General features: G+C 40.9%; 1 protein-coding gene across 1 annotated transcript; it reads left to right on the plus strand.

Moving 5' to 3' along the window:
• The first annotated feature begins 92 nt into the window (after positions 1-92).
• Positions 93-13,328, plus strand: NSRP1 (nuclear speckle splicing regulatory protein 1). Its single transcript, XM_053961160.1, has 7 exons — positions 93-618; positions 1,661-1,748; positions 8,001-8,057; positions 8,216-8,347; positions 8,897-9,104; positions 9,690-9,798; positions 11,717-13,328. The coding sequence occupies exons 1-7, from the start codon at positions 209-211 to the stop codon at positions 12,741-12,743; spliced, it is 2,031 nt and encodes a 676-aa protein (XP_053817135.1). The 5' UTR covers positions 93-208; the 3' UTR covers positions 12,744-13,328.
• The last annotated feature ends 238 nt before the right edge of the window (positions 13,329-13,566 follow it).

Below are 13,566 nucleotides of genomic sequence, written 5' to 3' on the forward strand. Positions count from 1 at the left end.
CACGTTGTAGAAAAGCCCAACACTATTAATAAAACACAAAAAGGTTTTTTATTGGGATAAAGCTTGAGATTACAGCAACTGCACTGTCTACAGTAAGATTTAATCTTTCCAATAACGTCCCTTTTGGCAGAATCACATTTTTAATAACATTTTGGGAAATTAAAACTCCTCTTTCAGTCTTTAGTGGAAAACAAGCGACAGGTCGGTGATGGGGGGGAGGTACCAGCGTGGCTCCTCAGCCTCGGCCCCGGCAGCGTCTCGGGGGCTTTTTCCCCTCAGGGCTTCTCCCTCCTCAGGGACCTTTCCCGCCGCTGCCCTGAGGCGCCCCCGGCCCGCCGCGCTGCTGCCCTCAGGGAGCGCCCGCCATCTCCCTTCCCTGATCAGCACTTTCGCCCCTCGACAACGAGCTGTTAAAATAATCCCCCGCCGCCTCCTGCCCCCTCCGCCCGGTCTCCTCTTCCCTCCCGGAGCGGGACCGCAGCGCGGTGCCGTGAGGGTCTCCGGGGCGGGCGGGGAAAAGCGCGTGGGGAGGACTCGGCGGCGAGGAATCTGCGGCCGCGGAACGGCGGCGGCTGCGCGGGGGAGGCGGCCGGACAAGATGGCGGCGCTGGGCAAGCAGTGAGTGCCGGCAGGGCCGGGGCGGGCGGGCCCCGCCGGGCCGGGGGCAGCGCTCGGCGGGGATTCGGGGTCGGCGCTGAGGGCAGGGGCGAGCGCTGGAAAACTCTTGCCCAGGGACTCGCTTGTCCCAGGTGTCCACCGCGCGGCCTCGCTGTGTTGGCCTGACTTTAAAACTGTGTTTATTAAAAACAAGCAGAACTCAAACGGCGGGCAGGCGCTTGAGTGTGCGGCGGTGTTGCCCAGGGGTATTTTTCACTCTTACGGAGGAGAATCTCCTCAATATTCCCTCACACTCCCACCCTCGGGCACCGGCCCCGGCAGCCGGGGCTCCTGCTCGGCCTCCGCGGCCGGGTCAGACGGAGCTGCGGGCGGCTCCAGGGCTCCCGGGGGCAAGCGGCGGTCACAGGGATGGTGTGGTACCCCAGAATGGGGGTGTTCCAGGCAGCTCAGCCGTACACCCTTTGATGAGCTGCTGACTCAGTGATGGACTCAGGGAAAGGCACGTGGGCCAGAAACCCCCGATTTAGAGGTTGCTCAGCACCAAAAGGAAGTGGGTTTAGCACAGAGATTGACTTTGTCAGCACAAGAGTTGTTTGTGTGTGGTTAATTAATCTCAGTGCGACATAATCTGACTGTAAAACTTGTCCTTTGCCATAGCACCTGTGGTTACATTGCCAGGAAAACATGAAATTACAGCACTGCAAACATAGGCATGGAATAGTATAGACTAAGATTAAGTCCCTTCAGATTAAATAGTTGGCATTCTTATTTCTCTGAGAGAGAAAAGAAAATTACTTGGAGAACTCTGGACAAGAGGGATTTGTGTCCTAATTTAGGACAATCATTGCATTGCAAAAGACAGCAGTAGCTCTGGGAGAAGCTGGCCAGTGTGCTCTGCTGCAAAGGCTGCTCACATATAACTTCAATACATTATGTTGATGCTGACTTTTTACTTCTCAAATGGTAAACGGCAAAATTTTTATTTGGAACGTGCTATGTTGTAAGTGATGCTAAAGATAACTTCTATTTTTTTTTTCTCTAGATATGGGCTTATTATGCCCAAAAAGTTGCCACAGAAAAATCTTGTTTCAAAGAAGCTCTCGGTGTTTGCAGATGAATCAGATGAAGAGGTCAGTTCAACAATTTTCTTCTGAAATTTTCCCTGTATTCAGCAAATTTATTTGTGTCCAGCCCTTAATGGCTGCATCAGGTTTTGGCAGTGTCATTAGGATGTATGTCATCATTTTGGATTTGGGTGTGAAATATGATCTGTATTTTCTTTAGTACATGTTACATGGAAGTGATGATTTTTTTGTTACTTTATGTAAACTCTTCCAGAAATTCAGCACATGTGACAACCTGTTTGCCAGAGTTAACTACAGCTGGTAAAGAGATTTGTTGGCTGTCACTGGTGAATGCCTGTGAATAGAAAGACCAGTAGTAATCAACATGTCTCAGTCAAATACTGTGTGTTAGTTATGTGTGTTTTAGCTCATTCCACCTAAATTTGATGTAATTGATTTTACGATGTTCATACTGGGAACAAAAGCAAAGCTGTACAACCCAAAAGTTCTACAGCAAGAGATGATGTATGATATTGTGTGTGAGAGTGTTCTTTTCTATAATCCTTGATTTTTAATTTCTTTTGAAATATTAGGTTCAGAATACTCTCTCTGCACCTGCCCCAGTAGAGGGCACTGTGTGCTGTGTAAATCCCACCTGGATGGGATTTACTGTGCTGCTGGAGGCACGGGAAGTGTCCAGGAACAGGCTGGGATATGGGGCCCTTACAGAACCCTGTGCTACAAATATGTTCCCTCCTCCCTAGAGCTTCAGTCCGTGCTTGCTCTTTTGTGTGGTTGAGAAAAACAATGCTAATAAAGCATGAAATAATTTTGGTTGGTTTCTGACTCTCCAAATATTTACTTTTGAAATCTGTTTTTACTTTAATGAACTAGCAGTTGTTAAATTTTACGTCACAGAACGCCTGAATTTAGCAATTCCCAGTCCGTGTGTACCTGGTTCCATTAGAAAATCTGGAATGTTGCTGTTGAAGGTGTGGGAGCTCCTGTTTTACAGAGCATGAAGGAGCTGAGAACCTTTCTAGTGGTGTCCACTCAGCCCTCAACATGGAACTGCCTCAGTGCAGCTTACAGGAAACAGGACACAAATGTGTTTTAAATCCCATCTCTTTCCTCACTTAGCTGTGATTATCAAGGGTGCATCCCTCCACTGTGGCTGTAAAGAGAGGCTTTCTTTTAGATACAGCTGCTGGAGATGGTAATGGAGCACTTTCCCTCTTAGATGGAATTTGGTGTCTATCTCTGCATTAAGGATCTGATCTCACATTTTCCAGATCCCAGGAATAAACTTCATTTAATCTGTTGTCATTAAATGTTGTGTGGTAGGTTTGGGAACCTCCCTAGGGGCTGTCTTGTATTTTTACACTTCTTCATTTTCTCTTAATATCTTAAACATTGAAGCAAAAAAATGAATGTTAGTAACTGTAGTAAAAATAATATATGATGCTGTCTGCCAGCTTTTAGCTTAACATATCAAGTATCCTCCCTTTAAGAAAAGCTGACAAATTCACTGTCAAAGTCTGTTATAAAAGCTCTTAAAAGTTGTTGTACTCATCAGTATGGTACATACCAAGCAAAAAGTAATAATCTCATAACTCCCTTTATCAAAGAAGATTGTTTTTTTTTTTTTTTTAAATCAGAATTACTTTATTAGTTCAGTAATGATTTCAGAGCTTTTCAAGATAAGGAGCAGCATTTGGGAGGGGTTTCATTTCCTGTCTTCTACCTTATCAGTCAGAACTACATCTCAAATGTCTGGAGATTATGTATTTTTAACTGAACTCTAATAAAGTTTGTGCTGGGAAATCTGCAGACCTGACTTGTCTATGATTATATATTAGATATCAAACTTTTGCTCCCTCTTTTTTTTTTTTTTTAATGTTACTATGCATTTTTCACTCAGATTTTGCCTCTACTCTTGCTGAAGGAATTTGGATTTTTTTTCCTTGTGTTTAAGTACATTAATGGCTGTTAGTTGCTGAAGATGGTCTTTGTGTTAGTTCATAAGAAACAGAGCATCTGGAATGGAAATTTTCTGGAAATACAGTATTGACTGAGAAAAGGTGGCCTGTCAGTCTGTGTGATGTTCATTGTTCCTTTTTACCTTTGGAGTTTAGTTGAAATTATCTCTGTGGTACAGCAGATAAAATTTCTGGTTTGTGATTGCACCAGTATTACTCAATGTATGTTCCTGTACTGTACCAGGCTTTCAAAACTGATTTGGTAATACAGGATGAAAAAAAAACCCTGTAAATAAACCTCAGTAGATGCTAAATTTGGGAGGGAAGTTGTGGAGCCAGTGCGAACAATTCTGTGAACGTATCAGCTGGATTTGGATTTGGTTTTTCAGTGACCACCTAAAAGATAAATGAAGTGTTTAAGCAGGCAGAAGCTGAAAATAAGCAGAAAACTCTATCTTCTTGTAGGTTCAGATTTTTGGTTTTGCTTATGGATCCTTCCATTCCCTTTACAACTTTTCAAAGGAAAAGTCTGACTGAAAGGATTTGCTGAGTAATTGATGCTGTGCTGACCAGAGTTTTTGCAACAGTTTCCATGCAAAGTAAGACTGGGGAGAGTAAAGGGGCTCCTAGAAAAGAATTTTCTGAGAATAAGGAAGTGGAAAAGAATCAAGATGATGTATGTAAAATCAAGACTAATTCAGAGAAGTAAGATGATGTTGCCATTTCCCATAATATGAGCAGTATGTGTTATGGAGTTATCAAGTAACTGGTTTAATCTAAACAAAAGGAAGTTGTGTAGTTAAGGTGTGGAACTCCTTGCCACAGGATACTGTGGCATGGGCAGAAATATATATGAATTCAGAAATGGGTTAGTCAAATTAAGGGATGCTCTTAGTGACAAACAATGGTTCAGGTGTATCCTCTAGTTCAGGAAGTCCTTGGTCTGGTTTCTAGGATGGAGTGCTGAGAAAAGCTAATTCTGTGTACATGACTTGTTTTTCATGTTCATTCTCTTGATCTTCTGCTAGTAGCCATGACTCATACTGTGTGTGAATTGAGAGGAATCTGTTGCCTGATGTGATTTTTGTTTTTTAACTCTGTGAAGACTGGAGTCTCATGTGCAGGCTGTACAGCATTGTACAGTTCTCAGTGAGGGTGGGCCATAAAGATTCACTCCTAAATCCGTGTACATGAGGGTATAAGTAGCTCATTTTAGAGTGAGAAGGAGCTAAGAAATGTGAGAACCATGAGAAATGTTAGCAGATTGGGGTAATTAATTGATTTTTTTCTTTTTTTAAATAACCTTTCATTTGTGTATCAAGCTATCTTCCATGGTCTGGTAGCAGTGGTCGACTGGAGAGCTTCATTTCTCAGAATTCCTTGATTTACATGGATTCTATGTCCTTTCACAGGATAGGGTTAAAACATTTTCTCCTTTCAGAAAATATTGAACTATAAGCTTTGTGCTTCAGAAGAATAGCTTGACTAGAGGGAGGGAAAAAGTATGAGACAGATTGCTGAGCTTACAGGGCCTTTAATAAATGGGCAGTTGATAAGTAAAACAATACAAAAGGACGGGAAGTTCTCATCTATCAGAGCTCACGGCACAACAGGAAATTGTCCACCATAAACCATTGGGGAAGGTGTTTGTTTTCTGTAAACTTACTGCCAGTCTGGAGAAATGGCAGATGGACTTCTTTACCATCATATGTCCAATAATGAGGATTATGTATTATGTTAGTGTTTACCTAATCTTTGTAGATCAATGCATTTATTCCATGTAGGCAGACAAGGAAAACATTCTAAGCAGAGTTTCAAGTATTTTGGTGGAATAGAGCTTATTCTGTACATGTAACTGCAGAATCTGTTTTGTTTTTCACTGAGCCCCTGCTTTCTGGAATAGTGCAGGGGAGATTCTTCACTGTTAAACCAGTGTAAGAGTTTCCCACAGAGGAAACCTTCAGGCTGACCCTCAATGTGTCAAAGGATGATCTTCTTTCTCAAGAGCCAGGAGGAAATTGAGGTTTTCTGTGTAATGCTGATGTGTGTTCTATGCTAATTTAAAATGGCTGTTTATGGTTTATACTGACTCACTTATAGCCTTTTCAAAAGATGATGTATGTCATAAAATTAAGTACAGCGTTGTAAACTATTTCTGAACATCAGTTCTTCAGAACTTAAGAGTTCTTCAGTGTTGAAAGCAGAGGTAAACATGAGATGCATGAAGCCAGGATTCTTGTAGGTTTTAAACTAAATAATCTACTACTTCCCCCAGTCAACCAACCAACCAACCAGCTACATAAATAAATAAGGGACTGTATCCAATTCTAGTCCAAATAATCAGCAAGCTGCAGCAGGCAGGGTGCTGATACCACAGTCAGCTCTGTGTGTGGCTCATGTCTGCCAGGCTCAGCTTCCTAAAGCCTGAGCTGCTTCCTCACCTGGTTGTCTGCACCTGGGTAATAGAAAGCAGCTGCTTCTTAGTGATGAGCACAGAGTCAGTGCAGGGCTTTTCTTCCATAGAGTGCACATTATGTTTTCCAGTTATTAGCCACAGAATTTAACATTCTGAAAGCAGAGATGGATTTAATCTAAGTCTGCATTTAGCAATTATGGCACCAGAAAAAATGGGAATATGTGCCCTTTTGAGTTCCCTTTTTCCTTGTCTGTGAGTCCTTTGCTTTGAGTGAGCTAGGAAGGAATATTTTGAATGTTCTGTGTTTCAGGGGTTTTTGATTGTAGTATTACTTATGAAAGTCTTGTGTTTGTGGGAGGTGAGCAAAGGTCTAGAGTATCTAGAGGTCATTGGATTCTGTTGTATGATACCATATGTACTCTTCCAAATAATGACAGTGTTACCTTAGCAGCTTCTCTTGCTGAGTCTAGAGTTACTTGATACTCCTCTGAGATACTACCTTTCTAGCATTTAAAACAAATAAAAGGCACAGAGAAGTTTGCAAGTACTTTTATTATGTATGGCTTCCACAGCAGAAAAAAAATCCCTTAGAGGTGATCACTGTCTGTACCTGTTCATTAGTCCCATCCTGGGTGGGTGGCAGAGGCCCCAAAGATATGAGGTGTTCCTGTGCTCTTTGTGAAAATGCCAGCTGGGTAAAGGGATGGGAGTGGATGAGAATTTGTGATTTTAGTCTTTCCCAGTGCCAAGGAGGAACTGGGTGCTCAGCACAGGGCCAGTGTCTGCTCACACAGCACTGCCCATGAGCCTAAACAAGCAGGCACCTTTGGGGAGGGAAGAGAGAGAGACACAGAATGCACAGTCACGTATAATGAAACTCCATCTCTGCACAGTGTCCCGTTTCTGAAATTAACCAGTGGGAAAAAAAAAAAGATTTGCACTGTTTACAGTCTGTCCTGTAGAAAATTGTGGAAAAGCACTTGGTGTTTTTCCTTGTTGACACATCTGTTAAAGTTTTAATAGGATAAGAAAGAGGGGTCACAGCATGTTAGTATTTTATTTTAAATATCAAATTAACTTAAAAGCCTTCATGTTCAGGGGATCTGTTTGAATTTAGATGGTGCTACTTCTGTTTGATTTCAGAAGATCTTAGTTCCTGCTGCCAAGCTCCCTGCTACTTGGTTTTCATTTTTTAATTTTATTAACAACAAAATTACAGAATCTCTTTGCCTTTTTAAATGTGACACAGAGCATGTATTAGTCAAAGTTGCAAAACTTGGGAAGCTGCCAAAACGCAAAAGGATTTTTCCTTCCTATTTCTGCTTTTTAAGATTAAGAGATATTTAATTTCATAAACAAGGATACAAGTCCTGACATTATAGTGGATCTGTTTAATAAACACTATTATCTATTGGTTGAGAAAAGATAGATATGTAGTTTAGGTCAAAACTAATTAAAAGAAAAAAAAAGTAAATAAAATGCAAAGCATTTTTGTAAAAGACAATATGATTAGAAAACATATTTTCAGTAGGGATCTGTTTCTTCTTAGGAAAGATTAGTATTGCTATTTTGTAGCATGTTAATCTTGAGAAATTAAACAGTAGTATTTGAAGTACATGCTGTTTAGCTGTGTTTTTATTCCTGAAAATACACAACTAATGATACAAATGAGACTTAAAATAAATACCAGATCCTTGCAGAATTTTGTATTTAACTATGAATATAGTTTTTCTTTTTTAATGTGATTGTCAATATCTCTGCTTGTGACTGCTACATCTCTGATGGACATACAGGAAGGAGTCACTATTTTCTGAATCACACCTGTCTGTAATTGGACTATTATATATTTGTTTGTTAGAATGGTAGAAAGAGAATCTGTGTCAATGTAATTAATTTTGTTTCTGCAATGCATCCTTCCTACAGCCAACTGTTGGGGAGAGTCTTCAAAAAGAGGCATTGAAAAAGCAAGCAATGAAACAGGTAAGGGACTATTTTAATTTACTATCAATGTTCTGATGGGTAAATTTATACTACAGATCTGTTTAAATTATAATATAGGAATCAACTATTTGAAAATAGTAAAGATTTCATTATTATTTTCATATCTTTTCTTCTCTTCCTCCCTGTTTTTGTTTTAGACTAAACTGGAGATCCAGAAGGCTTTAGAAGAAGATGCTACAGTTTATGAATATGACAGTATTTACGATGAAATGCAGCAGAAGAAGAAAGAAAGCAGTGCCAAAATGTTAGCTGGAAATGATGACAAAAAGGTCAATACCTGAGAATGTATCCTGTCTGTTCAACTCTGTCTGCTTGGGGTAGCCATGACTGGTTAACTTGTAAACTACAAAGCATTGCTGGATTATCCTGGCGAGTGATACTTTCATTGTTACTTATCCTAGTTCATTTGAAGGCCCTTGTCAGGTTCTGGGGATGAAAGGAAGCCTCCCATTCCTTAAAAGAAGGGCAAGGCTTCCTTAAAAGAAGGGCAAGTTACAGTTAGGAAGACAGAGGGATGAAAAATAAAAAAACATTTCTTTTCATTTAGAATAAAAATCCTCCTAGTCAAAGATGGGATGAAGTTTTGATTGAATACAGCAGCCTCTCTTGGTCCTGGGAAACGTGCTGTGTTAGGGGTCTGAAAGGAATGGCAGTTTGTTTTGGATAGCTGTCAATCAGATGGAAAACACATTAGAGTAGCTCCTGACAGTTTTCTTCCATTACCAACTTAATTCAACATCTCCATCAATCCCAATTTGTGTTTTCTCAGTCACCACCATTACCTCTCAGCATGGTAACTTTTTTCCCTTCTACCTCAGCCCAGATACATCCACAATATCCTCAAAGCAGCCGAGATTAGAAAGAAGGAACAAGAAAGAAGAATGGAAAGAAAAATTCAGAAAGAGCGTGAAATGGAAGGAGGAGAGTTTGCACACAAAGAGGCTTTTGTGACTTCAGCCTATAAGAAAAAGCTGCAAGAGAGAGCTGAGGAGGAGGAGAGAGAAAGAAGAGAATCAGCTCTCGAGGGTGAGATTCATAGTGAAATAATTGTCCTGAAAAAGAAGTAGGGCCTTGTACATGATTTACGATACATTCATCCGGTGGTCTCTGTGTGAGGCTTGAAATAATCAAAGAGGACCAGATCAGCAGATCCTGAATGAGATCAACCTTGGTCTGTTACTCTCCTTTGCACATGTTACAGATGGAACAGAGGAAGCTCCTCTGTTCGTGTGTCAGTACTGCTTGGGTTGGTGCTTTAATTTTTGAGGGAGGGTCAGTTGTTGAAGGAAGACTCGTAAGCCTGGGGTGCAGTGATGTTTCCAGTCCTTACCTCAAATATTCTGGTCAGGATCAGGAGTAGATGTAAAGCACAGGATGTAGTATCATTAGATAGATTGGGCTGGTGTGAACCTCTGAAAGTCGTCTGTTCCAGCTGCCTGCTCCAAGCATGGTCTGCTGGGAGGCCAGGTCAGGTTACTCTGAGCTTTTTCCACTTCAGATCTGAAAACCTCCAGGATGGAAATTGCAGTTGTGGTGGTGTGTACCCGCTGTGAGTTGTGTGTGATGAGTATTTGTGGCACAGTAAATCCAACCTCCCTTTCTTTCTCTCAGCATACCTGGATGTGACCAAACAGAGGGATCTCAGTGGATTCTACAGACATCTTTTAAACCAGCGTGTGGGGGAAGAAGAGATGCCTAAATGCAGCTTCCGTGAAGCCAGGTAGGTTGTGATTCCAACAGGGTTTCAGGTATGAAAACCAGCATCTGGCTGTTTGTGATTCTGTATTCACTGGAAGATGAGACAAAGAGCACTAAAACAGTGGTAAGGTAAACTGGTAATTTCATACAGCTGATTAACTGAATTATTTGATAAATAACTAATGATCATCAGTGACACACAAATGAAACAAGCAGGACAGGGATGCTGTCTGAAAGGTATCAAGAGGACACTTATGATTGTAATCCTGCTTGGTATTATTCTAACCTACTTTTTTTTTTGTTTACATAATATTTAGCAATCTGTATAAGTTACACATTTTGAATCATGAGGAAGACGAGGTAGAATAGTGAGCATAGCAGTAAGTCATAGGAAATGAATATGCTATGAATTTCCTGTAAAGAATGTGTCTCTTCACTTTGTACTTACTCTACATTTAGTTGCATAAAAATTGAGTGTTGATACTGTGGTAAAAGGAAAAATTGAGTGTTGATTTAGTTGCATACTAAATTGAGTGTTGATACTGTGGTAAAAGGAAATGAATCAAATATATGAGAAATCCAGTGGGAGTATTTTGAAATCTGAATATGTGAACATTCCAAATAAAAGTAATGAGATGAGAGTAAATTATTTAGGTGTTTAAAATGGTAACATTCTGCCCTGTGGATAAATGTGATGAAGGGGATACTTTTTGTATGCAGAAATTGATAATTTAAGACAATTAACTCAGGTTAAACCTCGTTTGATAGAGGTTTAAAACATGGATGTCACTAGTTAATTGTTTGCTATCACAAATAAAAGGCAGCTTTCATCAAGAGATCTTCTAGATCTGAGATTGTATTGTTAGAAAGTAAATTCTTAGCCCACGTGAAGAAACTGGTCACTGAAGTTTCTCAGCTGCCTCAAGTAAGGGAGTTCTCCATGAAGTCTTCAGGGTGATGTGATTTTGTACTGTGTAGAGAGCATTTGAAATGAAGTTTTTTTAATCTTGCAAATTAAGGAAATTTCATTTAGTGACACATAAAATTAATTCAGGGAAAACAAATTGTTTCCAGCAAGCCTTTCAAATAAACTCAGGTGTATATTTTAGTTTTATTCTTATTCATGGTGATACAGCAGGATACAGAGAGAAAACAGCTCCATTTTTAGATCTCAGAAGTGTCCCTAAAGTGAGTCCCACCTTTGAGCTGGATTACTAAGTAAATTAAAAAACCTTTCAGTGTAATTTTTAGTCGTGGTTCATAGGCTGTCCGTGCATTCAAGCATTCAGCAGACACAGAATCTCACTGGTGGTGTGCTGACTCATGAGGGAGCCCCAAAGGCTGTTCTGGAGCTGTGTGATTAAATGAAAGACACGTGGCTTGTGTGAGTGAACATGGATTTCCTCATCAGCCAGAAGAGAATGGCAAAGCATAACCCCCTCCATGGGTCAGCATTTTGCATTCAATAAGAATATTTGAGCTGTAAGAAGTTACTAATTTCTGTCTAGCCAAAAGTGAGGTCTTCAGAAATACTGGATCAAAAAAAACATGTTCCTCTTTCTGTCCACCAAGCAACAACCTGCTTCTTCTCTGGGTAATTATTTGATGTGAATAGAGGACCAAACACATAGGAAAACCTGTAACTTGCCAGCAGGCTTACACAGGAACACAAATCAGTGTTTTTTTCCCTTAGATGGAGGCTGCACATACTTTACCATAGCCATACTCTTTTAGATAAATTCCTCAGCTCACATTCACCAGTGAGCCAGATCTGGATACTTTGTGCTGGAATCCTGGAACCTGAGCCACAGACAGATTTACTTTCTTAGACTTTTCAGCAGCATCTTTTGCCTAAGTCCTGACCAGAAGTCAGTTTGTAGAAAAGTCCAAGATTTCAGGCTTTTTAATGTTACTTTTATTTTCTAATGTAAAAAATGTAGGATAAAGGAAGAAAAACCTGACAGTCAGGATGAACCCAACGAAAGGAACAAATGCCTGTTGGAAACACAAAGAGTGAAGCCCTCTAAGAAAGAAAATAATCCAGATGCTGATACCGACCTAGGAACTGATAGTAGTGATGATGACAAGAGACACAAGCATAGTAAAGTAAATGTGAAAAAGAAGAAAAGAAGGGAGAACTCTGTGAGCAGTGAAGAGGAGGTTAAACATCACAAAAGCCAGAGGCATTCCAGATCACCAAGCTCATCCAGTGTGGAGGAAGAGCCACGCACCAAAGCCCAAACAAGTCATCAGAGGGGAGAGAGCAGGCCAAGCAGAAGGGGAAGTGATGAACAGTACAGGGAAAAGGATTATGAGAGAAGTAGGACCCATGAAAAGGATCACCAGAGGGAAAGGGAAGAGCGACACAGGCACGGGGATCACACTAATAGAGATCACTACAGGAGGAGGGAAGATCAAGATGATAAACAAAGGGGCAAGGAAAGAAAAGAGCAGGAGGGTCATGGCAGAGAATGGAGGAGGGCAAAGGAGAGAGAGGAGAAGGGCTCAGAGAAGGAACGAGAGAAAGAAAGAACAAGAAATGATAAAGATAGATATAATGACAGAGAGAAGGAGAGGGGAGAGAAATACAGAGAAAGGGAAGATCGTGCAAAGGAGAGGAGAGAGAAATATGGCAGTGAGGAAAAGAAATACAGAGAGAGGAGAGAAAGTACTCCTACATCTTTAGAAAAAGATGGGGAGAGTGATCTGGGAAAAGAGAGAAAGGGAAAAGACAGAGAGGTGGATGAGAAGGGAAGCACCAGCTCTGGAGTGCCTGAGCAGAAACGTAAAGCTGGAGAAGAAGGGGAGAAAGATGAGAAGGAACAAGCACAGAAAGCACCTGAGACCCTGAGCAAATTTGCCAAAAGGAGCAACGAGGAGACGGTGATGTCAGCACGGGACCGGTACCTGGCCCGGCAGATGGCCCGGGTCAGCACCAAACCCTACATCGAGAAGGAGGAGGATTGATGGCCCTGGGCTGGGCACAAACACCTGGGAAAGGCCACTGCTGTGCAGATCCTTGTACAGAAAAGGTTATCCTACCTATTTATTCCTTTGAGAAGTTGTGTGTCCCTTAAGAGAACAACTTTTGGAATGGATCAGTGGGTCTCTTGACACACACCCTTAGTCTGTCTGTACAGGTGAAATGTTAAATGTGGCTGACTGTCCACCCTGCCCTTCAGTACCATCTCCTTGGTACTTGAGGATTTTGGACAGACCTGGGAGTGTAAAACAGTGTAAGGTGAGAATGCATTCCCCTGCTCCTTTCAGTAGCCAAAACAGTGAGCTCTGCTGAAACAAAGGTGTTCTCAGCCCATAGGAGGATGTGTTGCCCACTACTGCTCTCAAAAATGGGAAGTAAACCTGTAAAAGTGGGTAAAAAAAGCAAGAAAACCAGCCTGAATAACGATCTAGGAGATTTCTGTATGTAGAGTGGAGTTTTGTAAGATATATGCATATTGAGATATGAATTTTGTATTATGTGTGAGTTTTGGTCTGGGTTCTTGATGTACAGAAACAGTTAATAAAGTGTAAGATACATTTTGGATCAAATGCGTGGGTCTTTTTTCATATGAAGGTTACTTTACTGCATCTTTTTTGCATGGAATAAGGTAGGTAAGGTCTGTTTTCATGTATTACAGTTGTATCAACTTAAGTGATATTTTAGATTTGTCATACAAACCTTTTGTTCAAAGGTTCATATTCAAGAATAAAATTATCTTCCAACTAGGTAAGTAGGATGTCTGACAGTGGGTCATAGCTTTTAGAATACATTTTCAACACTTTTATA

This window comes from Vidua chalybeata, chromosome 20 (assembly GCF_026979565.1).
Source record: "Vidua chalybeata isolate OUT-0048 chromosome 20, bVidCha1 merged haplotype, whole genome shotgun sequence".
Taxonomy (NCBI): Eukaryota; Metazoa; Chordata; class Aves; order Passeriformes; family Viduidae; genus Vidua; species Vidua chalybeata.